The following is a 25,771-nucleotide window of genomic DNA, read 5'->3' on the forward strand; positions in this document are numbered from 1 at the left end:
GTTCAAACATCGAACTGATTTCCCAAACTGATTTAACTGTATTTGGGCAATCAGCCATCATTTATATTCTGAATTCTGCTTAAAGTTTTTGTATCTACCTAGAACCTTTGAGTAGGCAGTGTTGCTCCTAAAGGAATAATTAACTTCCAGTATTGATTTCCTCACCCTTATTTCTGTTGATTTCTTAGTTTTAAGGCACAAAGTTTATAGGTTTATTCAGATGTCAAAATATTTAATCAGTTGAATTTGGAGGCATCACAATTTTATACTAACCCTTTTGACGGATACTTAAAATTTCTTAATTGCTTCGGTTACTGAACCTAAAGAAAAATTTCAAGATTTGAGTTTATTTTTCAGTGGGCAGCCATGGGCTTTGGGGCAGACATGTCCGCATTTTTTTCTTTCCAAAATATCTCCTAGTATCTTCATAATTAAATTTTTTATTCTTGATTCATGTCCTATCTGATTTGTTCTGTCATTACTTTCCAGGGAGCTGGGCTTGCAGAGGTAGACTTTATAATCTCAGATGTTAAAAAGAGGTGGCAAAAGACAAGTGGTAAAAATTTCTTGACTGCCACAGAATGAATTTTGGGTTGTAAACAATATTAAAGCAAATGTGGCACAAGTAATTTGAATAGCGTGACAAAATAATTCAAAAGAATTCTGGGTGAATTTTACAGGTAATCCATTCCTGAGATAACATCTCACACTGGGAAATCTAGCTGCTGTAGCTATTCTGGTAGAGTCCTTATGACCCCCCAAATATGCTACGTAGTTTCTTATGTCTATCATAACCATTTTCCTTGAGATGCAATGAAAGCACAATCTCTCAAGGACTGTGTGGCCAGAGTAGTGGAGAGGCACTTGACCTTATTACAAGGTTCCTACCTTATGAAACCAATTAACAGACATGTGTAAGGGGGGGGATCATTTTATACAATTAACATCTTTGCGGATGGCTGGTTAGAAAATTGGGAGGTTTATGCCATTAAACTACATTGTGTCAATCTGAATTTCTTTTCCAGTGGATGACTTGTTCTTTTTCTGATTAAGTCTGCACAAAATCTGAAGGACATGTTCTGGATGAACATATCTTTGGAAATCAGACTTGGGTTAACACTACCTTTTGCAGTGCAACCTTGAAATCTAGACTTAGTTCTTCACCTTCAAAATGGTGAGAACAGCATCAACCTTATGGGGCTGAATAACAAGAGTTTATTAGAATCTATGAAAAGTTCCAGGCATGGAAAATTTTGAATTAACAGAGAATTTGAGAAACAGACCTCAAACCTACTCATTGGCCCACCTCAGCAGCTTTCTCTAAGCTGGGTATAGGCAGAAAGAAGAAAAAAATGCCTTTAACACTCCGACTACTCAAAGACTTTTGTTTTATTATAGTACATGAGCTGGGACTGATGGGAAGGGGTAGCTGTACTGGGCAACCACTGCCCTGATTAGCATCGGATGCCCATCCCGATGGCCATGAATGTGCCAAATGTGCCGCCACTCTGCATCATGGTTTTCCCGATGCCGCCCATCAGCTCCCGACCCCGCATTCCGATCCTAAGAGAGGAGGAAACGAAGATGGGGCCAACTGGGAACAAAAATACAAGAAACGGCATTAACTGCCCTTTTCCAATTTGTTTTCATAGTAAATCAAGCACTCTTGAAGTCTGCCAAGACTATCTCTTCCCACCTGAGGTGGGTAATGATTAGGAAAACGATGCGTCAGGGTCTCTAGGGGTATTCTGATGAATATCCTATGATCTGCCTTCAGTTTGTGGGAGGCAACTGATGTACGCAGAGAAACTAGTTTTTTGTTTTGCTTTTGCCTCCGGGATGGATAGATAGACCCACACACGCGCGCGCATACGCTCCAATAAAGAGATCTGATGGTTTCCTGGTGGTAAAGCAATGATTGTGGAGTCAGATCTGTGTTCATGCCCCAGCTCTGCAATTTACAGGCTGTGCTAACTGTAAAATGGGGGGTCATAACCACGGGACTGTTGTGAGAACACATGCAGCATTTAGAACAGTGATTCACACTGAGTAAGTGCTCAGTAAATGGTAACTTACACTAGGAAAATGAGAACAATAATCTCTCCTACATGTGAAAACCTAGGGTGTAGGTGTAGAGTTTATCTGCTCCGTATCTATATCCTGTTTGCAGTGCAGTAAAATTGCTCAACTTTGTTCCACTATGCGCAACTGGAAATAAAAATAACCGCAGCGACGGAAGCAACCACCATTTACTGAGCACTTAATATATACCACATTCTGTTCTAAGTGTGCTCTGACTTGATCCTTAAACTCTATGAGGCAGATGTTACTGACCTCTTTCTACACTGAAGGAAACCCAGACTCCAGCGTGCTTAAGGTTACAGAAGTAGATTTTCTGACTTTCAGTTTGAGTCAGAACTCGTATTCTCAAGCGCCGAGGCTTCCAACCTTTCCTTCCAGACTGAAGGTGAGTAGGAAATCAGTCTCGCTCGTTAAAGGACAGTGAGAGAATTGAAACTAAGTAGGCTCTATCCAGGCTGCCGGCCAAGTGGCGCGGGACAGGAAGGTCCGGCAGTCCCGCCCAAAGATCGCCACCCGCGCCCCTCACCTGAGACAGGAAAAGGTGCCGAAGAGCGCCCCGGCCGCCATGCCTACTGCGCAGCCCATCACAAAGCCCATCTTCACGCGGTCGAAACAGCTCGGCTGCGACTGTCCGTAGGGCCCCACGGCCACCGGCATCTGCGGGGTTCGAAGGTTAGGGGAGTATGGGCCTAGCCGCCTCCCCCAGTCGGGCAGGGCCGGGAGGAGGAGGGGTGGGGAGCTGATCCAAGGGTTCGGGCAAGTCCAGGGAGGGAAATAAGCGCGTAGCCCCACTCCATCACCCTCTTAGCGTTCGGGTCCCCGCGCCGCGGTGCCCCCCACCTCACCTCGTTCTCGGCTTCGGTCGCTCAGCTCTACGTCTCACACTCAACGCGAGGCGGAGCGCGTCCGTGGCCGGAGGAATTATTTCCGGGGCGCGGAGCAGAACTTCCGGGAGCGCGTAGCTGAGGACTGTCGCCGCTTCGGGCGGGGGGCTCTGCCTGCGGGACCATGCTGCTGCGAACCGCTTGGAGGCGGGCGGCCGCGGCTGTGCCCGTCGCTCCGGGGCCCAAGTCCGAGGCGCCCACTCGGGGGCTGCGCCTGCGCGGTACGCTCCGGGTCCCGCTCGCCGCCACCGTCCCTGCAGGCGCGGACCTTCCCCCTTCGCGTGGCGACGCACCTGAACATTACAGAGCCTCCCTCTTTCGCCGGTTACCCAGACCCCCGACCCTGCATTCTGGCTGCACCCCTCAAACTTCCTCAGGCCCGCCCTCAGACCGGTTGACTTCGCCGCGTCGCCCTTCAGATCCTCCCCCACAGGCCGTCGGATCCTTGGAAGCTCGATCGACCTTCAAACCCCTCCTGGCCAACTTTAAGAGATGCTGGTCGTCCACCCAGTAATCTTTGATGGAGATCTTACTCTGTCTCCTCAGTCCTTGTAAATGGCTTTGCCCTTTCAGATCCCTCCCCGCTCCCAAAAAGCAGTTTGAATATTGTCCCAACATCCCCCTCCAAGATCATGGTCTTTCTCCCTTCCTTTACAGTTTGCTTAAGTTCTCTGATGTTTTGTTTTCTTTTCCATTGCGCTTCAACCCCAGCATGCTTTCAGCTCATCTCCCCTCCGTCCGGCTTTCACCTTCTGCTGTCTTGGATACCTTGTGTACATAGGTTTTCTCACGCTTGGCCACTCCATACCTTATAAAAAAATTTTTTTTTTTATTTTGTCAGTTGCAGACCATGCTCCCCAGTCTGCTGTTCCCTCAGATACAGCCACTGCTCCACAGGCGGAGTCAGTGCTGCGACCTCTGTATATGGATGTGCAAGCTACAACTCCTCTGGTAAGGATGGAGGGACAGCTTTCCCCAAGGCTGTTTATAACAATTATATTGCAGAAATGACAATGCACAGAAATGACTGGATCCTGCAGAAGTGAGAGCCATTGCGAAGTTGTGGGAAAAGCTATGAGCCAGAAGTCAGGAGATTTAAGTTGTAATAAACTAGAAATGGCTCTACTACTTACTAGCTATTGACCTTGGTCAAATCACTTCAGTATAGGCACTATAGTAGGAATAAAAGCATAGGCTCTGGAATTAGCTGGATTGCTACTTACTATGTGAATTTAGGCAAGTATTAAATGCATTAAAAGATATAAAGCAGCCCTTTAAACAGAACCTGGCACATGATAAGCACTTCAATATTAGTGGAAGATTTCATCAACATGTGGACTCTTGTAGTCTCCTGGCCCTTGTAGATCACATCTCCTGGCAGGAATGGAAACGGCTGTCAGGACAAGGCAATGTTTGTAGATTACCTGAGGAGATGGTAGAATAATCATCTGGTAGAATGATTTAAGGTGGGTTGAGAGTGGGAGTATATTAGGCTGGTATTTGTTTAGTAACTGAGGGGATGGAGGAATGTTTGAGGCTCAATCTAGGCAGTGTCTGAAGGTTTGGGAGTGTGTTGAGGCAGGTTGGGCAGGTCTGAGGGGCTGGAGTGGGGCCTGAGTGATCTATGGATTCAAGGAGACTGATCTGTTCTGTTGTGCCCAGGACCCTCGGGTGCTTGATGCCATGCTCCCTTACCTAGTCAACTACTATGGGAACCCACACTCCCGGACACATGCTTATGGCTGGGAGAGCGAGGCAGCCATGGAACATGCTCGCCAGGTTAGTATAGAAGTCCCTAGAAGGTTCTGATGTCAGAGGTTCAGTGGACTGTGGGAGGCATTTTGTTGATAGCTCTGGGTGGAGGTGGAAGTGGTTTGGGGCTCTTTCAGGAAGAGATTTAGAGAGCAGGTCTTGGAGTCCCTCTGAAGGCATTTTATTAGTTTTTACATTTCCTAACTAAATGACCTTTGGAATGTTATCTAATTTCTCTAAGCCTCAGTTTCCACACATTGAAAATGGAGATTTTATTAGTTCCTATTCCTTAGGGTTTTTGTGTGGATTCAATGAGATACTGCTGATGATGTGTTTATTAACACAATGCTTATACATACTAAGAGCTCAATAAGTGCTTTTTATTTTATTATTATTATTTTTAAGTAGGTTCCACACCCAGCATGAAGCCTGACGGGGGGCTTGAATTCATGACCCTGAGATGAAGACCTGAGCTGAGATCTAGACTCAGTTGCTTAACTGTCTGAGCCACTCAGGCGCCCCTTTTTAAAAAGCCAGTATTGGGGTGCCTGGGTGGCTAAGTTGTTAAGCGTCTGCCTTCAGCTCAGGGCGTGATCCTGGCGTTCTGGGATCAAGCCCCGCATCAGGCTCCTCCTCTGGGAGCCTGCTTCTTCCTCTCCCACTCCCCCTGCTTATGTTCCCGCTCTCCCTGGCTGTCTCTCTCTCTGTCAAATAAAGAAATAAAATCTTAAAAAAAAAAAAAAAAAAAAAGCCAGTATCGTGGGGCACCTGGGTGGCTCAGTCGGTTGAACATCCAATTCGTGGTTTCAACTCTGGTCAGAATCTCAGGGTCCTGAGATGGTCCATGTTGGGCCCCACACTCAGCCATGCTCAGTGGGGAGTCTGCTTGAGATTCTCTCTCCCTCTTCCTCTGCTTCTCCACCCTCCCCCCTCACCCCCCACTCTCACCCACTCGCTTGTGTGCACGCACTCTCTCAAATAAATAAACAGATCTTAAATAAATAAATACATACATACATACATACATACATACATAAAAAGCCAACATTGGGGCTCAGTCAGTAGAGCATGTGACTCTTGATCTCAGGGTTGTGAGTTTGAGCCCTGTGCTGGGTGTAGAGATTACTTAAAAATAAAATCTTTGGGGAGCCTGGGTGGCTTTGTCAGTTAAGCCTCTGCCTTCTGCTTAGGTCATGATCCCAGGGTCCTACTTAGTGGGGAGACTGCTTCTCCCTCTCCCTCTGCCCCTATCCCTGCTTGTGTTCTCTCACTCTCTCAATTAAATAAATAAAATCTGTAAGAAAAATAAATAAAATCTTTAAAAATAAATATTATTATTATTATTATTATTATTATTATTATTTTGTATTAGACAGGGAAAGAGCCTCAGATCTGGGATGGAAGTGAATCTACCCATTGTCTGACCCTGGTGGGTGCAGAGCTTCTTCTTGGGCAGTTGATAGGATGCAGTGGAGCTTTTCTTGAACCAGAGCTCTGTCCCAGCTATGTCTGCAGTGGCATTCCTGCCTGGGGAGCTGATGCTATTTATCTCTGTTTCTTGATTTGCAGCAAGTAGCATCTCTGATTGGGGCTGATCCTCGTGAGATCATTTTCACTAGTGGCGCTACTGAATCTAACAACATAGCAATTAAGGTAAGAGAACCAGAGGACATATCTGGGCTTTCCTGACTTGGGAGATGGTGTCCTTCCATCATTTGGGCTCATATATGTATTTCCCAGCTACCCTCTCCTACCCTATTGTGAAAAAAGACACAGGCAAACATAGCTCTTTCTGATTTGTAGCTTCCTTCAACCCTCTGTGATCTACTCCATCTTAAATCTTCGTTCCTGTTGAACTAAGTTCAGTGAGGTAGTTGGACATGAAAGGATGTGGCTCTTTAACCATTAACCACTGGTGTTTTGGATGGCAGCTACTTCAGGGAGTGGATAATGGTAACTCAACCCTTTTCCTCATCCTTTTTTTCTTTTAAGATTTTATTTTTTTAAGTAACTTCTCCATCCAATGTGGGTCTCCCACTCACAACCCCAAGATCAAGAGTCACATGCTCTACTGACTGAGCCAGCTAGGTGCCCTTTCACCATCCTTTTGATCTAATCACAGCGAAGTCCAAAATCCACTTGCAGTTGGGCTTGCTTCTCTGCTTCTGGTTACCACCTTCACCCTTATATACGTGATTTTAGGGCTGCCCTCCTCTCAGCCTTCCCTATTCTTTCTGATGAGATCTATTTGTAACAAGTTTTTCCTGTTTCTTTCTCTCTCTCTCTTTTTTTAAGGTTTATTTAAAAAAAAAAAAAAAGATTTATTTATTTATTTTAGAGGTGGGGAGAGGCAGAGGGAGAGAAAGGCCCAAGTAGACTCCATGCTGAGCACAGAGCCCAGCATGGGGCTCGATCCCATGACTTGGAGATCATGACCTGAGCAGAAACCAAGAGTCCAACCAAGAGTACAATGTTTAACTGACTGTGCCACCCAGGCACCCCTTTTTAAAAATTTTTAATTTGTTAAATAAATAAATAATAATAATTATTATTATTTGAGAGAGAGCATGCATGAGTGGGGGTTGGTGAGGAAGGGCAGAGGAAGAGGAGAGAAAGACTCAAGCAGGTTCCATGCCCAGCGTGAAACCTGACGCAGGGCTCAGCCTCATGACTCTGAAATCATGACCTGAGCCAAAATCAAGAGTTGGATGCTTAACCAAGGGACGCCTGGGTGGCTCAGTCAGTTAAGTGGCTGACTCTTGATTTTGGCTCAGGTCACGATCTCGGAGTTCTCGAGTTGAACCCATGTCGGGCTCCCCACTCAGCGGGAAGTCTGCCTGAGGATTCTTTCTCTCCTTTTCCCTCTGCCTCTCCCTGCACTTGCTTGTGCTCGCGCTCACTCTCTAAAATAAATTAATAAATCTTAAAGAGTCGGATGCTTAATCTACTGAGCCACCCAGGCACCCCAGGATTTTATATTTTCAAGTAATCTCTACACCCAATGTAGGGCCTGAATTTATAACCCCAAGACCAAAAGTTGCATGCTCTACGACTGAGCCAGCCAGGTGCCCCTCCTGTTTCTTTAGATGTTCCCATTTTGAGGTATTGGTTGCTGTGCTTCTGCAGGTATTTACTGCATTGTGGTGTCTCTCCCGATCAGATGGGGGCCCCCAAAATGTGGGGTCAACCATTTGGGTCAAGGCTGGTGTCACAGGTGGTGAAAGGATTCACCTGAGGCAGAACAAAGGAGGTAGAAGTTTATTGAATACACAGTAGGGGAGTGGTGGGCAGGACAGCAAAGGAGAGATGGTCTGCACGAAGGCAGTGGGTGGGGGCTACTTTTTAAAGGGGAAGGTGAGGAGGTATGGGGATGGATGGAATTTTCCCTTTTTTGGCAACTGTGCCTGGTTGTAAGTAGTCCATTGTTTAGTTAGGGCCTGTGGTTATTTTGAGGTGGGTCTCCTGATGTCTGTTTTCAGCAAGGAAGTCACTCTGGGCCCTTTTACCTTGATCAAGTCTCCATTGCTCAAGCCTGTTGTCTAAAAGCAACCTCTACGTTCATCACCCATTCTGAGATCAGTCACTCTATCTTTGGGTCTTTGGTGCTAACAAAAATAAAATTCCACTCTCAGTAGTCATGCTGGTGTTTCATGCTCCTTAATCACATTGGACTGGGCCTGGTTGCCAGGACCACTTGTGTAAATACCAAGGCTCTGAGAAAGTGTGTACTTTTCTAGGTTCAACTGTCTCCACCCCCTCTCACCTTTGTCTCTCAACTGTGCTGCCAGTATTTGTTTTTCTGAGTTTAGACTGGGTGTAGGGGGCCTGGGAGGAGCTCCAGAGTCTTCGGCACTCTACTTGATTCTGTTAGCCGATTTTGTTAGCCAGAAGGTGTCCTACCTTTGGAATGCTGAAATCACAGAACCAGGGTGGAGATCCCTTCAAAAAATGGGGATGATTTCTGGAATGGGGAGCATTTTTAAAACTTTGAAAGTCTCTACTGTCCCCAAACCTAGAGGCAGGGATTACCAAGAATAGTTGTAACAGGGGCGCCTGGGTGGCTCAGTCGTTAAGCATCTGCCTTTGGCTCAGGACATGATCCTGGATCCCTGGGATCGAGCCCCGCATCAGGCTCCTCCGCTGGGAGCCTGCTTCTTCCTCTCCCACTCCCCCTGCTTGTGCTCCCTCTCTCACTGGCTGTCTCTCTCTCTGTCAAATAAGTAAATAAAATCTTAAAAAAAAAAAAAAAAAAGAATAGTTGTAACAGTTTTTCCCTTGGTCTCTTGAATGGGTAAATCTGTTGTTACAGGATTCAACACTGTGGGTAACTGAGATAGGAGAGAGTAGAAAGTGATAGGGAACTTTTTTTTTTTAAGTGAAATGAAAGTTTATTAAGTGAAAGTGAGAACAGAAAGGAAAGGAAAAAAGCTCTCTACAGTGAGAGGGGTCCTGAATGGGTTTCCCAGGGGTGGGGAACTTTTAAATGTTTTCCTTTTTATGTTCCTTATCCTCAAGAATGTACAGTTTTTATGTAGTTATAATTTTGGCCTAATTCATTTTATATTCTGCTTTTGTATTTTTTATTTTTATTTTCCAAGATTTTATTTATTTAGGGGCACCTGGGTGGCTCAGTGGGTTAAGTACTCGGCTCAGGTCATGATCCCAGGGTCCTGCTTCTCCCTCTCCCTCTGCCTGCCTGCTGCTCCCTTTGCTTATGCATTTTCTCTCTCTATCTCTCACTCTGTCAAATAAAAAAATGAAGTCTTTAAAAAAAAAGATTATATTTATTTACTTGAGAGAGAGCGAGCGAGCACAAGTGGAGGACAGAGGCAGAGAGAGAGGGAGATACAAACTCCCCACTGAACAGTGAGCCCTACACAGGGCTCGATCCCAGGACCCCAGGACCATGACCCGAGCTTAACCAATTGAGCCACCCAGATGCCCCTATATTCTTTTTTTTTTATTTAAAGATTTTATTTATTTATTAGAGAGGATGATCAGTGGGGAGGGGCAGAAGGAGAGAGAGGGAGAGAAGCAGACTCCCTGCTGAGCAGGAAGCCTGCTGCAGGGTTTGATCCCAGGACCTGGAGATCGTGACCTGAGCTGAAGGCAGATGCTTAACCATCTGAGCCACCCAGGTACCCCTATATTCTGCTTTTTAAAAGATTTTATTTATTTGAGAGAGAGAGTGAGCAGGTAGGGAGCAGAGGGGGAGGGAGAGTGAGGGGAAAGAATCTCCAGCAGATTCCACACTAAGAATGTGGAGCCCATCAGGGGTTGGATCCCAGTACCCTGAGATCATGACCTGAGCTGAAACCAAGAGTTAGACACTTAACTGACTGAGCCATCCAGGCGCCCCTATATTCTGCTTTTAATGTAGTACTCTGTTATAAGCTTGTGGGGGGATTTGGGTTGTGTGGTTTTTGTTTGTTTGTTTGTTTGTTTGTTTGTTTGTTTGTTTTTAAGTAGGCTCCACACTGGGTGTGGAGGCCCACGTGGGGCTTGACTCATGACCCTGAGATTGAGACCTGAGCTGAGATCAAGAGTTGGAGGCTTAACTGACTGAGCCACCCAGGTGCCCCACCACATTTTATTTCTTTTTTTTCTTTTTAAAATTTTTTTAAAAAGATTTTATTTATTTATTTATTTGAGACAGAGAGAGACAGCACAAGCTGGGAGGAGGGGCAGAGGTAGAGGGAGAAGCCAACTCCCCACTGAGCAGGGAGCCCCACGTGGGGCTTGTCCCAGGACCCTGAGATCATGATCTGAGCCAAAATCAGATGCTTTTTTTTTTTTTTAAGATTTTATTTATTTATTTGACAGAGATAGAGACAGCCAGCGAGAGAGGGAGCACAAGCAGGGGGAGTGGGAGAGGAAGAAGCAGGCTCATAGCGGAGGAGCCTGATGTGGGGCTCGATCCCATAACGCTGGGATCACGCCCTGAGCCGAAGGCAGACGCCTAACCGCTGTGCCACCCAGGTGCCCCTTAAGACATCTTTCTAAATGATTTTCTGAAGAGATTATAGCATAATTACTTCCATCAGCAAGTAATGAGTGTATGAGTTTCACTTCTACACTGGCAGCTTTGGGTATCAGTGTTGCCATATTTGCATGTTTTACTAGTAAGTGGAAATAAAGAGAGAGGCTGTAATTTTCTAGGATGCAAGGATAGATACGTTCCCTGTTTTCTACCTGTGGTATCATAAAAAATATATTTTTTTATATAAAAAAATTCCTGGCACAGAGCCTCAAAAATCCTTGGGTTTCATGAATAACAGAAATATCTTTTGTTTTTCATAATAAATCTCTTTGGGCTATACCTGAGTTTATGGTAATGTAGTGACTCATGGTGGACTCTTAGTTGCAAGGGACTGGCTGGCTGCTCCAGAAGAACAAAGCATGTGATCAGAGGGTTGGAACTTTCAGCCCTACTTCCCTCAGGGCAGGAGAGGGGAACTGGAGCTTGAGCTCAGTCCTGTGGCCAGTGATTTAATCGGTCATACCTTGGTCATGAAATCCCCATAAAAACTCGACAGTAAGGCTAAGAAGATCTTCCAGGTTGGTGAACTCACGGGTGTGCTGGGCAGGTGGCATACCTAGATTCACAAAGACAGGGCATGGAAACTTTGTGCCCATCCTTTCCTCAGGCCTCACCCTATGCATCTCTTCCATTTGGCTGTTCCTGAATTTTATCCTTTATAACAGAACTGTAATAGTGTAGTGCTTTCAGCGAGTTCTGAGCATCATTTGGCTGAATTATTGAATTTGTAGCCAGCTGGGCAAAAGTACTAGAGGCTAACTTGTGACACCTGGGCCTTGTGGCTGACATCTGAAGTGGGCTTAGTCTTGTGGGACTGAGCCCCTTAATCTGTGGAATTTGTACTAACTAAGGGTAGTTAGTGTCAGAATTCAGTTGAATTGTAAGACATACACAGTTGGTGTCACAGAAATGATGGTGGAGCATACACCTCTTTCCCGCTTTTTCTTTCAAGTGGGATTGAAGTCCTTTCTGTTTCTCTGAGTATACCTTCCTTCCTTCCACCACCACTAATTTCTAGGGGGTGGCCAGGTTCTACAAGTCACGGAAGAAGCACTTGATCACCACTCAGACAGAGCACAAATGTGTTTTGGACTCCTGCCGTTCACTGGAAGCTGAGGGCTTTCAGGTCACATACCTCCCGGTGAAGAAGAGTGGGATCATCGACCTGAAGGTAGGAGTGGCTGCTGTCAGGAGGGGCAAAGCAGGAGGAGCTTGGCTTCAGCCTGTAAATCTGTCTTCAGCCTCAGCTGGAGCTTGAAGGACTGGATCTAATGGTGAGGGCGAGCTTAGAGAAATAGGCCTGGGAGAGAAACTGAGCATATGTTCCCCTTGAGTGTGTACTATCTTCTTTTTCTCTGGAGGAGTTCTCAGCTTTGTCAGTGCTTCCTGGTTTGTCTGAGGACCACTGGGTGTGTGTGCAGGATGCCAGGGACTCAACACTCACCATGGGAAAGCTCTGGCCTCCTCCCTTGTACTGATGTTTCTCATCCCTCTTAAGAGGAGGTGTAGTTTTTGTGAAGAATGTTTCCCTTTATGGCCCATATCCTTATATGTACATTTTGGGTAGTGAATTCACTCATCTCATTAACCAGGTTTTGGATACCAGCATCCCTAGTCAAATCCTAAGATGCAGTTTGTAGACGGAGCCCTGTCATTTGCAAGTAGAGAGAGTTTTACTTTGTTTCCAACCTGGATGCCTTTTTTTTTTCCTTGCCCAATTGCCTGGCAAGAACTTCTAGTACAAAGTTGAATAGAAGTGGTGAGAACAGACACCCTCGTTTTGTTCCTGGTCTTGGGTAAAAGCTTTCCCCATTAAGTATGATGTAAATTATGGATTTTTTTTTTTTAAGATTTTATTTATTTATTTGACAGAGAGACATCCAGCGAGAGAGGGAACACAAGCAGGGGGAGTGGGAGAGGAAGAAGCAGGCTCCCAGCAGAGGAGCCTGATGTGGGGCTCGATCCCAGATCGCTGGGATCACGCCCTGAGCCGAAGGCAGACGCTTAACGACTGCGCCACCTAGGCGCCCCTAAATTGTGGATTTTTTATAGCCATTCTTGCATAAATGTCCTTTATTAGATTGAAGAAGTTCTCCTCCAAGTCTGTTTTTGTTTTTTGCTTTTTTGTTTTTGGTTATCATGAATGCATTTTGGTTTTATCAGTTGATTTTTGTGTGTTTATTGAGGTAGTCATGTGGTTTATTACATGTATACAGTGGTGTTATACATTGATTGATAGGTTGCTGGATTTGGTTTGCTAGTGCTGTTTTGTTTTGTTTGTTTGTTTTTTAAAGATTTTATTTATTTAAGAGAGAGATAGCAAGAGCTGGTGGGAGAAGGAGAAGCAGAGAGCCCGATGTGGGACTCGATCCCAGGGTCCTGGGATCATGCCCTGAGCTGAAGGCAAACATTGAAATGACTGAGCCACCCAGGTGCCCCAGTCTGCTAGTGTTTTGTTAAGGATTTTTGTGTCTATAGTCATCAGGGATCCTGATCTGTAGTTTTCTTGTGATATCTTTGTCTGGTTTTGATACCAGGGTAATACTGGTCTCAGAATAGACATGGTAGTTGTCACCTAGTGTCCCAGTATTGTTGATCACTGTGCCCCTTCATAAAACCCTCCGGTTCAGCCACACTGCCTTCACATCTCCCTGATCGGCCGTGACCAATCCTGCTGTGGGCCTGTTCTCACATAGCCCCTCACCCTTGATGTCTTCTCCTTTTCTTTGCACTTTCCTTAATTCTTTCCCTCTTTTAACCACTTAGCTCAAGTTCAGCTCTTTGCTGATATCTTTTTGACTGCCCTCACCCCTATTAATATCTTTTTTTCTCTAAATTCCTTAATGGCTTTTTACTGCTGTGCTCTGTTGTATGTTTATGTCTATCTCTCCACTAAGTTAAGTCTCTTGACTACTAAGAGCATGTATTTTCTGGCTTTTTATTTCTCATAATACTTACCATGTGCTTTTCTTTCACCATAATAAATAGTATTTTTTATGCCATAGTGCTTGGCTCTAGGAATAGCGGGAGGAACAAGACAAGCTTAGTTCCTGCCTTCAGGGAGCATACATTCTAGTGAAGGGGACAGTTAACATATAAACAAACATATAAATGAAGTAGTTACAAATTGGGATAAATGCTATGAAAGATGCAAACAAGAAGCTGAGAGAAACATGACATTGAGCCCCTCTAACAGACCAGTGACCGGGAAAGTAAGATGTAGGGAGGCTGATTAATAATTCTGTTAAGAGAAACGTTTTAGTCCAGTGAGGTCCCTACCTCAGTGTTGTCACCAATAACCTTGTTTTTTGCTACTTACTTTGTTGTTTGCAGCTTACTCTGACAACCTTACGTAGGAAAGCTTCTCTCTCTCTTTTTTTATTAAATTTTTAAATAATTGTAGATTCACATGTGGTTGTGAGAAATAGTACAGAGAGATCTCATGTACCCTTTACCCACTTCTCCCATGATAATATCTTGCAAAAGTATAGTACAATATCACAACCAGGGTATTGATATTGACACAGTCAGTCTTGTTCTCATTTCCCCAGTTTTACTTGTACTCACTCATCATGTGTAGGTTTGTGTAACTACCACCACCATCAAATTAGTTTCATCACCATAGTGATGCTTCATGTTGTTCTTTTAAAACCACTAATTTGATCTCCATTTCTTTAATTTTGTCATTTCACCAATGTAATATAAATGGAATCATAAACCTTTTGGTTTATGGTGAGTAACCTTTTGGGACTAGCTTTTTTCACTTAGCATAAGTCTTTGGCAAGTCATTTAGGTTTACATGTCTCAGTAGTTTGTTCTTTCTATTGCTGAGTTGTAGTCCATGTGGTGGAAGTCCCGCAGTTTAACCATTCACCTGTTGAATGACCTCTGGATTGTTTCTAGGTTTTGGCAGTTATGACAAAAGCTGCTGTGAACATTAATGTATAGGTTTTTTGTGTGAATCTGTTTTCATTTCCCTGAGATAAATGCCCAACAGTGCAATTACTCGGCCATATGGTAATTTCATGTTTAGTTTAGTAAGAGACAAAAACTGCTAAACCATTTTCCAGTGTGGCTGTGCCATTTTACGTTCCTGCTAGTAGTAATAACCAAGTGTGTGAATGATGCAGTTTCTCTGAACCCTTGCCAGCATTTTGTGTTGTCACTATTTTTATTTTAACCATTCTGATAAGTGGGTGGTGAAAGGCCCCTTTCCAAGACTAAGCTTGCCTACATTATGAGTTAGGGAGGACTTTGTTGGTACTATATAGTCTCCTTGCTCCTGATACTCTTAGGAACTAGAGGCTGCCATCCAGCCAGATACCAGCCTGGTCTCAGTCATGACTGTGAACAATGAGATTGGAGTGAAGCAGCCCATTGCAGAAATAGGTGAGTACCATGGGTGGCCTTGATGCTTGTCCACCACTGGGATCCATATGAGGAGAAGGAGTGGTCTGGGAGGGAGATCTAGGGAAAGGGAGTTTCAGTTCCTTGTTCAAAGGCCTATTGTGTATGGCATAGCAGTATTTGAATCCAGGTCTAGTGTTCTTTCTGTTATTTTCATTTAACTGCAGTTGCTGCCCAAAACAAAACACCATCCCTTTTTCTCTTCCTCTTTCACCTTTGTCACTTTAGTAGATCTCTTTATTATGCTCACTTGGAGCCGGAGAGTCACCCTGTAACTTCTAAGGCACATTAGCAAATAGTTCTGCTAATCTTTGCTTCCTTTAAATTAAGAAGGATATAAAAGGTCATCTGATATATCGAAAGGCCTGCGTTAACGAGGTAATAGTTTTACACCTATCAGGGTTGTTTTGATTTGGTGATTTGTATGTGCCCTTACTTTTTCTAGTCAAGGAAGCTAGCTGAGAATGACAGAGAGAGTGGGAGGGAGAGAGGGGAAGAGAGAGGAAGAGAGAGAGCGAGAAGTTATTTACTATATGGCTGGAGGCTAATGCCAGATGCAGTTTTGCCTTAGAACTCATGGTACATTGTCGGGTCACTGTCAGGTGACTTCCCAATATTGTGGTATGATTCTTCCCTTCTGTTGTTTCCTCAGGGCGGATTTGCAGTTCCAGAAAGGTATATTTCCATACCGATGCAGCCCAGGCTGTTGGAAAAATCCCACTTGACGTCAATGACATGAAAATTGATCTCATGAGCATCAGTGGTCATAAAATCTATGGTCCCAAAGGTACCAGCTTCTCCTAGAGTTCCTTCTCTCAGATCTCCCAGTAAACTCTTTGACAGATGTTCCTTGAACTCATTTCAGACTCCCATTGTTCTCAGAGGATGTTGTACATTCATAGTGTTTGCAGAATGCAGGTGTCCTTTAGCAATAACCAAAAACACTTGCCTATTTGTAGACTCTTGCCCTTAACTGTATATAGCAGTCCATTGTTCCATGGTCTCTTTAGAAAATCCTTAGAAAGCAAGTAGAGGTTTATTTGGTTGAGGAACAAAGGGTTTTGTCATATGAAATTTAGCTAGATAAGTTCAGCTATCTTGTCTGCCCCACTGTGATATTTAGAACAATGTTCTTTGAATCCTTCATTACCTGTGTCTTTCTGTAGCCTAGGGGAAGATTGGGCTTTTACATCTCTCTCTCTTTTTTTTTTTTTTTTTAAGATTTTATTTATTTATTTGACAGAGAGACAGCCAGCAAGAGAGGGAACACAAGCAGGGGGAGTGGGAGAGGAAGAAGCAGGCTCATAGTGGAGGAGCCTGATGTGGGGCTCGATCCCGAAACTCCAGGATCACGCCCTGAGCCGAAGGCAGACGCTTAACCGCTGTGCCACCCAGGCGCCCCTGGGCTTTTACATCTCTTGGTCTTTATGCCTAGATTTAATGTGTTCCGGTTAGTCTCTCAAGGATACTTGTCTGTTCCCTATGGTCCTGTTGGCCCAGGAATTTTTCCTCGCTAGAATTCTTTTCACTCCAATCTTGTTTTCTATTTTATGAAGGTAGCCATAAAACTCCTCTGTCCCTGGGGTGAGGGCCTGTGAGGGCTGGTAATGCCGGTACACTTTCTGTGTTAGCAGGGTATGTCCTTGGGGTATACACCCTGAGGAAAAAGCTGTGATAGCTACTGGAAACGTGTAAGATGGCTTCTTCTCAAGGCTTCCAGAGGTTATAGAGTGTTTCTGTGAGCTATTATTATAAAAAACCCAATAAGCATTCTATCTTTAATTAAAACATTGCTTTATTGGCTTTTATTGTAGGTATATATATTTTGACAAATCCAATTGAGCAGAATTTCTGATCAGGATTTAAATGTGTGTAGGTATCTCTCACTATCCAGACTCCTGCTTTCTGAAATCAGGATCTCAGTGGATTTAGATAACATGGTGTCCTTCACTATCCAGACATGGGGTCAGAGCATGTGCTCTCTGAACTTGGGAGCTGCAGAGATTCACATAGTGAGGATACTTAAATTTGATGAGGACATGAAATATGTCTTAATTGAGTATAGTTTGTTACATAAATTATTTCAATATTGGGGTCCTTTGTAATAAATTTGGGGAGTACTGCCTCAGGTTTGGTAGTGCCTACAGTCTCTGCCTAAGAAGTTGTTCTGTGTGGAAGAAGATGAGCTTTACCGAGTGGCCACTCTGTTTAAAACCTGTGACTACTTTGCGAATATCTTTGCACATTCATGCTCATATTTTGCCATGAAATTCCTATAAGTTGGTTTGCCAAGTCTTAAGTTATATACATTTTTTTAAAAAGATTTTATTTATTTATTTATATTTATTTGAAAGAAAGAGTGAGCGAGAGAGAGTGCACAAGCAGGGGGAGGAACAGAGGGAGAGGGAGATAATCTCCAGCTGACTCCTTGCTGAGCACAGAGCCTGACATGGGGCTCAATCCCACAACCCTGAGACCATGACCCGAGCTGAAACCAAGAGTCAGACACTCATCCGACTGAGTCACTAGGCGCCCCTTAAGTTATATACATTTTTAAGCTTTGGTACGCTTTGGGAGATTGTGCTAATTTTTTAATTCCACTCTGATCTTTCTCTGTTTTTTCCTCAGAGGTTTTTGTTTTTTGTGTTTTGCTTTTTTTAAAGATTTTATTTTTATGTACTCTCTACACCCAACGTGTGGCTCGAATTTACAAACCCGAGATTGAGAGTTTCATGTTCCACTGACTGAACCATCCAGGCACTCGCCCCTTTTTAAAAAAAATATTCTGGAGGTGCCTGAGGTGACTCAGTCGGTTAAGCGTCTGCCTTCGGCTCGGGTCATGATCCCGGGGTCCTGGGATCAAGCCCCACATCGGGCTCTGTGCTCAGCAGGGAGCCTGCTTCTCCCTCTCGCTCTTCCCTCTGCTCTCTCTCTCTCTCAAATGAATAAATAAATCTTAAAAAAAATTTATTCTGTTTAGCCAAGGTAGTATATTTACATAGTTCCAAATTCGAAAGCTACAAAAAAGTACAAGGCCAGAAATTCTCTCACCTCTTTCTACCATTAATGTAGTTCTCTTCTGGGGGAGGATCTTTTTTGAATATTTTTCTAGAATTATTCTATGCCTTTACAAGCACAAATATATTTCCCCTCCTCCCCATCTGTTTTTATTCAAAAAATAGCATAGTGTACTCATTTTTCTGCATCTTCCTTTTTTCACCTAATGTATTTTTTTAAAGTAAAGTACAGATTATTCAGATTTCACTAGTTTTCTTGCGGTGTATCTTGGAGATTTTACAGGGGCAATACAGAAGGAGCTTCCTCTTTTTTTTATACACCAGCTTTGTATTTCATTGTGTGGACTGTATCATAATTTATTTGCCCATTCCCCTGATGATGAATATCTGAGTTGTTTCTGGTATTTTGCTCTTATGAATAATGATGCATTGCATGATGTCATTTCAGAAATGCATAGGGAGCCACTTTAAACCATTACTCCTAGTACTTACCTTCCTGATGTTGAATAATTTTTATAAACATTATGCTTTTACTGATGTTTCTCCTTTTCCTCCATTTTTTTATTTTGAAAAGTTTCAAGCTTAAGGAAAAGTTGAAAGAATATTTTGACCCCTTTCAAAAGTGATATTTTGTTTCATCTGCGTTTTTCTTTTTTTCTCTTTCGTAACAAACTTTGTTTCCCAGGGGTTGGTGCCATCTACATTCGCCGCCGGCCCCGTGTGCGTGTGGAGGCCCTGCAGAGTGGAGGGGGGCAGGAGCGGGGTATGCGGTCTGGGACAGTGCCCACACCCTTGGTGGTGGGGCTGGGGGCCGCATGTGAGGTGGCACAGCAAGAGATGGAGGTATGGGGAGAGCAGTTCCCTTCCTCAACTTCTTCCCCGTGCTGGGTCTCCTATTAGAGGCTTCTCAGCACAACTGAGTCAGACCTCCGCCGGAAGAGGAGGTTTAGGAAACCCATCGTTGTCCCAGTGCTCCTGGCATCTTGTTCTGAGGGAGGTGTTATGGGCCCCAAAATCCAGGTCCTTTCAGTAGTTATCGGCTCATTCATTTCTAGCTTATTGGAACCACGTGTCCAGTTACTGAACACCTTTGCATGCTGGGTGCTGTGCTCAGTGCTGGGCATACAGTGGTCTCCATGAATAACACAGGATGGTAGGCGGGTCTGATGCACAGTCACTTCTGAGCACAGGAACAGGGCTCTTCATTTTGTGTGTTTCTGAGCTGTTAATGGTCACTATGCTTAGTCCTTCCTTGCCTGCTCCTCAGTACGACCATAAGCGGATCTCAAAGTTAGCGGAACGGCTGACACAGAAGATAATGAGGAGCCTTCCAGATGTGGTGATGAATGGGGACCCTGAGCACCATTATCCAGGTGTGGACATGCCCTTTCTGTCCCCATTCTGGAAGAGCCCGAGACTTTGAACCTCCTCTCATAGTGATTCTCTCTCCAGGCTGTATCAACCTCTCCTTTGCATATGTGGAAGGGGAGAGTCTGCTGATGGCACTCAAGGATGTCGCCTTATCCTCAGGGAGGTGAGTTGGACTGGATAGACAGGAACTATGACAGGCCTCATTAGCCTGGCCTCTAAGTGGTGTAACAGATTATTAAGCTTCCTAGTGTGGAGATGACAGGCACAAGAGCTCTTGACTAAGTGTAAAGGTCATTTTGTAAGTGCTGGTTATTTAGCTGGCTTGGCACTGGCCGAAGTTTGCCGCCTTAAGAGGGCTTCCTGGGGTAGAATTTTGTGCCTTTTGTGGCCCCAGGAGATGCATGCATGTGTTCTAGTGTTATACTAGCAGTTCTGTTGCAGACCCCCAGAATTGAAGGATGCTCCAAAGGCCACCAAGGGTTTAGCTGCCATCTAGGCTGGTACTGATGGTGTGTTCAATCATAGAGGAGTGAGCACTTGGTTCTCTGCTGCTTCTGGTTGTCAGAACCAGCTCATGTGGTACCATGTTCTGTCATGCTTTGGTAATGTCCTTGCTTAAGGAGGATATCTTCCATAAGGGCCAGAGGAGCTAGGTTCACATTCCAGAAAATGCAGGCAGCATTAGGCCCTTTAGCTCTACCAGATTAGAATGTCTCTTTTATCTCTATGTAATGACTTCAGGGACCTGGGATGGGAGCAAGACCAGGGGTTTGTGGTTAAAAGCAGATGTTGATGATGAACTGAGCAAGGCTCCTTGTCTTTCTCCTCAGTGCCTGCACCTCTGCATCCCTGGAGCCCTCTTATGTCCTTCGAGCAATTGGCACTGATGAGGATTTAGCTCACTCTTCTATCAGGTCAGTCAGTTGAGCTGCAACTTATATGAAAAGCATCCTCTTTTGTATTATTCATCTCCTATTATAGTCTCCTCAGACTTGTTTTCCTTATCCCTTGATTCTTCTTGAAAGTTTCTAGAGCAGCGGTTCTCAGACTTCAGTGAGTATCACTTGGGAAGTTGTGAAGATTTCTGAGTCCCACACTCAGAGATTCTTTTTTTTTTTTTTTAAAGATTTTATTTATTTATTCAACAGAGAGAGAGACAGCCAGCGAGAGAGGGAACACAAGCAGGGGGAGTGGGAGAGGAAGAAGCAGGCTCATAGCGGAGGAGCCTGATGCGGGGCTCGATTCCAGAACGCCGGGATCACGCCCTGAGCCTCAGGCAGATGCTTAACTGCTGTGCCACCCAGGCGCCCCCCGCACTCAGAGATTCTGATTCACTAGAACTGGAGGAGGTATAGAAGACTTCTCTGGTGACTGTAATGTGGGTGATCCACAGACCCACATTCTGAAAAACTCTGGTTATGTTCTTTCCATGTCTTTTGTGGAATAGATACTCATTGAGTATTTGCTGAATGAATTTACCCTGGTGCCAGAGTTCAGATGTGGAGCTCTTCTCTTGTGCCTTTTTTCAGGTTTGGCATTGGCCGTTTCACTACAGAGGAGGAAGTGGATTACACAGTGGAGAAGTGCATTCACCATGTGAAGCGTCTTCGAGAAATGAGGTATGCACTATGCACCAGAGAGCCTTTGGAAGAAATTGTAGTGCTGGCTCCTCTCTTGTCCACAGGCTATGTGTTCACGCTGCCAGAAACTAGCCTTTCGAGAAAACTCAGATTTTAGGATTTAGAAGTTCTACAAAGTTGGGGCCCCTGGCTGGTTTAGTCGGTAGAGCATGTGATTCTTGATCTCGGGGTTGTGAGCTCAAGCCCCCCATTCGGCATGGAGCTTACTTTAAAAATAAATAAACAAACAAATAAACAAATAAATAAAAATAAAATAAAATAAAAAAATAAAAAAAAGTTCCACAAAGCCAGATAGTGGATCTCCTTGGCTACTTGTTTTCAGAATAGGACAAAGTGTTTTTAAAAACTAAAGAACTACATAAATTCAGATGTTTTTCATTATCATAGTATTAATATCAGTACAAAATTAGTGATTTGTATACTAAGTAGAGAAAACCTCCTTTTAAGATACGGATACTTAATTTGGGTTCTGTGGCTAGACTTCAGGAGGTACATGATAGCCCTGAAATTGTATGCTAAATATTGTGTTGTTTTGCATTTTCTTTGAAAGAAAGTTCATAGTTTTCATCAAATTCTCAAAAGTTTAAGAACTATTATTCCTGTGTTCTTTGTAAAGTTGCTTCATAAGCAAGGTCAAGAGATGCTTTATCAGCCAGCTGCCACCAGGGCCTCCCTTAGTAGCCATAGAGCTCCACTTCTTCCTGGGGACATTGAGGCCTCTGGATTTTTTCAGAGTCTGGCTCCATCCTGGTTAAATTCAATTTTCAGGATTCTCTTGGTCTAGTTATTGAGAGTGAGGAAGTTTGGATATATGCCCTTCTTCCCTTTATGAACTTTCCTAGGCCTTTCTGGGCTCTGATTTTCCTTCTCAGGGTCTAGTTGTATTGCTTAAATATCTACAGCTTGCTTAGTTTTCTTAGGCTCAAGATTCCTCGTTGGCTTGGCTTTTTGGTACTATCTGGCACACTCAAAGGGCATTTCTACTGACCATGCTGCAAAGCCTTATTTTTCTTATCTGTGGCTTCAGCATCTTCACCCTATTTCTTCTGGCCTTTACAAACTGAATTCAGCCTGGTCTCATTATCTCTCAGCTAAAGCTTTATAATGTGAGTCTATGACAATAAGTGACCTCTAAAGAGAAAGGACAGAAAGGAGATGGCTAACTTTAAGGAGCCATGGAAAATGTCATACATAGAAAGGCAGGCTCTGAATGCATGGCATAAGGAGAGGGATTAGCCAAGAACAGAATAAAACTGGGTAGAAGAAAATTAACTGGGGAAATCCAAACCAAAATTCCACAGTCATAATACCTTGAAGTAATATGTGGTCTGGGAATATTATCTAAGGCATTCAAGATGAAGGGAATCAGAACTTAATAGATTTATCAGCAGCAGTTCTTGTGTCAGATGGGATACTCAGGTCTAATATCCAAAAGATGCTTTGAATTGGAACCAAGAATGCCAACTCTGGGGAGATGAGGCTGGTAGGAATTGGTTAAGAGTGCTGCATATCTAGGTAATTTAGGGCTAAGCTCTAGACCTGAGAGGTAGAGCAAAACCCGGAAAGAAGTGTTGAAAAGTGGTCCATGTGTGATGGGGATGAGTAGAGAGGCTGAAACTTGCTGCTTACACAGGTTTCAAGGGTCTTGGTTCCACCAGGGAAACTGTGCCCATAGTCTCTCATGAATGGTTTGAGAGCTTCTTGAATGTGACCACAACCTGATGCCACTGGCTTGGCCCCACTGGTGCTGAGCCTGGGGTACTCAGTTATTATTTGTTGGCAGCTATGGAGAGGCTAGAGCTGACAAGGATTTAAAGAGGTCAGGGAGGGTGCCTGAGTGGCTTCAGTTGAAGCCACTTAAGCGTCTGCCTTCAACTTAGGTCACTATGCCAGGGTCCTGGGGTCGAGTCCCACATAGGGCTCCCTGCTCAGCGGGAAGTCTGCTTCTCCCTTTCCCCATCTCCCCTGCTCGTGCATTCTCTCTCTCTCAAATAAATAAAAATCTTAAAAAGAAAAAAAGAGAGAGAGAGCTGGGAAAGACTTGCTAACCACTATGTTGGGTCTGTCAGGGCAAGAAAGTGGAGAGACAAGAACGAATGGAGATAATTCAGGGCTCAGGGGTCAGAGACCAATGTCTGTTGTTTCCTATCTAAGCCCTTACTCACCCAATGTCTCTTTTCTTTGGCAGCCCTCTCTGGGAGATGGTGCAGGATGGCATTGACCTCAAGAGCATCAAGTGGACCCAACACTAGAAGAGTGGGCCTCTGACTTTGTGCCGACCTGGCTTCTCCTGTCTCACCAACCCATGCACATCTGGGTACCTTGTTATACCCAGTGGGTGTTTCATGTTCAAACCAGAATTGGTGTAGCCCAGTTGACTTCAGCATCAGCCCACCATCAGCCCAAGATAGAAACACAAGAAAATTATCTTTCCTGAGCCTCAGCTCCTTTGGTGGGGATCACTCACCATTTCTCTCCAGGAGTCCTTCTCTGGTCTTATGGTGAATGGATGTTCTTGGTGGGGAGAGCCAGAGAAACTGGAAGAAGGTTCTTTGTTCAGAGACCTCAGTGCTCTATGTGGACATTTTAATTGTTGCTTACTACTGCTCAGCAAGACTGATTCCTTCAGGAACAAGCGTAATCAACTACTATTTAATTTCTTCTTTGGCTCCAAAGCCCACCTCTTCATGTTGATTATAGACTGAGAGCAAGTTTCTTAGAAGGCTTGTCTCCTGTTCTTGTCCCCCTTCATTTTTTTTTTTTGACCTAATGGAGCTAGAAATATCTATATGACTCCACCCACTACTCTAATAATTTATGTTTCTTTTTAAAAATTGTTAATTTTCAGATTAGAGAAATAAAATCACCTTCCTCTATTTAATTTGTGACTTTATGAAAGTCTCAGAGAAAATTCCAACCTGTGCTTGGGAATCAGGAGCAAACTACCACTCCACTTGATTCCCATAGATGACTTTTTAAGGAAGTGTTACATAAGCAAAAATGTGATTTCCAGCCATGGAAAAAACCAGAGATGAATGAGAAATGAAAAGGAGCTGGAAGAATAAAGGACCTGAGGTTAAAAGAAGCATAATGTGTTTGAGAAACCAATAGGCTAATATAGCCAGAGTAGTTTTTCCATTTGTGGGTCTGACTGTAGGTGAATAGTTACCAGGACTAAAAAAAAGAAAGAGAAAAAATAGAGTACATCACACATATTTTAAGTATTTTGTTTTGTTTTTTAAAGATTTTATCTATCTATCATCTATCTATATCTATCTATCTATCTATCTATCTATCTATCTATCTATCTATCTATCTATCTATCTTTTATCTACCTATCTATCATCTATCTATATCTATCTATCTATCTATCTATCTATCTATCTATCTATCTATCTATCTATGTATCTACAAGTAGGCTCTACGCCCAATGTGGGCCCAGTGCGGGTCTGAACCCCTGACCTTGAGATCAGGACCTGAGCTGAGATCAAGAGTCAGACGCTTAACCCACTGAGCCACCCAGGCACCTCTTATTTATCTATTTTTAAGTAATTTCTACATCCATGTGGGGCTCCAACCTAGACCCTGAGATCAAGTGTTGCATGTTCCACCGACTGAGCCAGCCAGGCACCCCTTAAGCATTTTATTTTGAGTATATATTTGAATGTGTATACCTGGTTGCAAATGTATTATGTGAGTGATGGTCAAAAAAGTTTGAAAGTGGGGCGCCTGGGTGGCTCAGTCGTTAAGCGTCTGCCTTCGGCTCAGGGCGTGATCCTGGCGTTATGGGATCGAGCCCCACATCAGGCTCCTCTGCTGGGAGCCTGCTTCTTCCTCTCCCACTCCCCCTGCTTGTGTTCCCTCTCTCTCTGGCTGTCTCTCTCTCTCTGTCAAATGAATAAATAAAATCTTAAAAAAAAAAAGTTTGAAAGCTACTAGCTAGAACGTATGGTAAATGCAGATGGATGAGGAGGAGGTTTTTAAACAATTTTTTTATTTTGAATAATTTTAGATTTAGAGAAAGTTTGCAAAGATAGTACAGAGTTAGATGTCCATCGCCCAATTTCCTCTAATTTTAACATCTAATATAACACTATATGGTATATTTGTCAAAACTAAGAGATTAACGTCTGTACGTTTAATATTAACTAAACTTCAGATCTTATTCAGATTTCACCAGTTTTCTCACTAATGTCCCTTTTCTATTCCAGGAGCCAGTCCTGGATACAACATTGCATTTAGTAGGTTTTATTTTCAATGCATTATACTATACCTGCAAAGAGTATATGTAAAGAAGTGTAGGTTCGGTTTAAAAAGGTGGTCTGGTTTTCTAATTTGCTGTTTTTGACAATTGGGCTAGCACCATGCAAGTCTGCCACACAAATCTTCTCCAAAACTTGTTGGAGTTGGGGGAACTTAGTCCCTGATTTTCTTGCTCAGTTGACTCCTCGCTTTCTGATTTGGAAGATTAGTTCAATTTTGGTGATAGTCATCATGTTGTTGAAAACCGGGCTCTGTGCTCCAGAACTGAAATAATACACGAAGATAGAGTTTTGGGATAAAGAGGAAAGACAGTTT

General features: G+C 43.8%; 2 protein-coding genes across 3 annotated transcripts; one reads left to right on the forward strand and one right to left on the reverse strand.

Annotated features, from left to right (window-relative positions):
• Positions 1-1,371: 1,371 nt before the first annotated feature.
• ROMO1 (reactive oxygen species modulator 1) lies at positions 1,372-3,059 on the reverse strand. Its single transcript, XM_045805860.2, has 3 exons — positions 2,928-3,059; positions 2,609-2,739; positions 1,372-1,563 (listed from the first exon to the last, which is right to left on the reverse strand). The coding sequence occupies exons 2-3, from the start codon at positions 2,737-2,739 to the stop codon at positions 1,455-1,457; spliced, it is 240 nt and encodes a 79-aa protein (XP_045661816.1). The 5' UTR covers positions 2,928-3,059; the 3' UTR covers positions 1,372-1,454.
• NFS1 (NFS1 cysteine desulfurase) lies at positions 3,053-24,069 on the forward strand. Of its 2 annotated transcripts, XM_045805847.2 has the most exons (13): positions 3,053-3,187; positions 3,808-3,917; positions 4,629-4,745; positions 6,288-6,371; positions 11,777-11,929; positions 15,054-15,147; positions 15,818-15,952; positions 18,868-19,025; positions 19,450-19,555; positions 19,635-19,716; positions 20,384-20,467; positions 21,083-21,172; positions 23,382-24,069. In XM_045805847.2, the coding sequence occupies exons 1-13, from the start codon at positions 3,091-3,093 to the stop codon at positions 23,443-23,445; spliced, it is 1,374 nt and encodes a 457-aa protein (XP_045661803.1). In that variant the 5' UTR covers positions 3,053-3,090; the 3' UTR covers positions 23,446-24,069. The 2 variants fall into 2 exon arrangements, with proteins under 2 accessions (XP_045661803.1, XP_045661809.1); XM_045805853.2 differs by lacking the exon at positions 6,288-6,371.
• Positions 24,070-25,771: the final 1,702 nt, after the last annotated feature.

The sequence above is a fragment of the Ursus americanus genome, chromosome 22 (genome assembly GCF_024610735.1).
Source record: "Ursus americanus isolate L20-20 chromosome 22, mUrsAme1.1.p, whole genome shotgun sequence".
In the NCBI taxonomy this organism is placed as follows: Eukaryota; Metazoa; Chordata; class Mammalia; order Carnivora; family Ursidae; genus Ursus; species Ursus americanus.

Bases quoted from the DNA above. Each gene is read 5' to 3' on its own strand.
- ROMO1 (XM_045805860.2), bottom strand. From the start codon at position 2,739: ATGCCGGTGGCCGTGGGGCCCTACGGACAGTCGCAGCCGAGCTGTTTC. The intron at 1,564-2,608 runs GTGAGGGGCGCG...CTCCTCTCTTAG, and splicing joins GGCACCTTTTCCTGTCTCAG to GATCGGAATGCGGGGTCGGG.
- NFS1 (XM_045805847.2), top strand. From the start codon at position 3,091: ATGCTGCTGCGAACCGCTTGGAGGCGGGCGGCCGCGGCTGTGCCCGTC. The intron at 20,468-21,082 runs GTCAGTCAGTTG...GCCTTTTTTCAG, and splicing joins TTAGCTCACTCTTCTATCAG to GTTTGGCATTGGCCGTTTCA. The intron at 21,173-23,381 runs GTATGCACTATG...TTTCTTTGGCAG, and splicing joins AAGCGTCTTCGAGAAATGAG to CCCTCTCTGGGAGATGGTGC.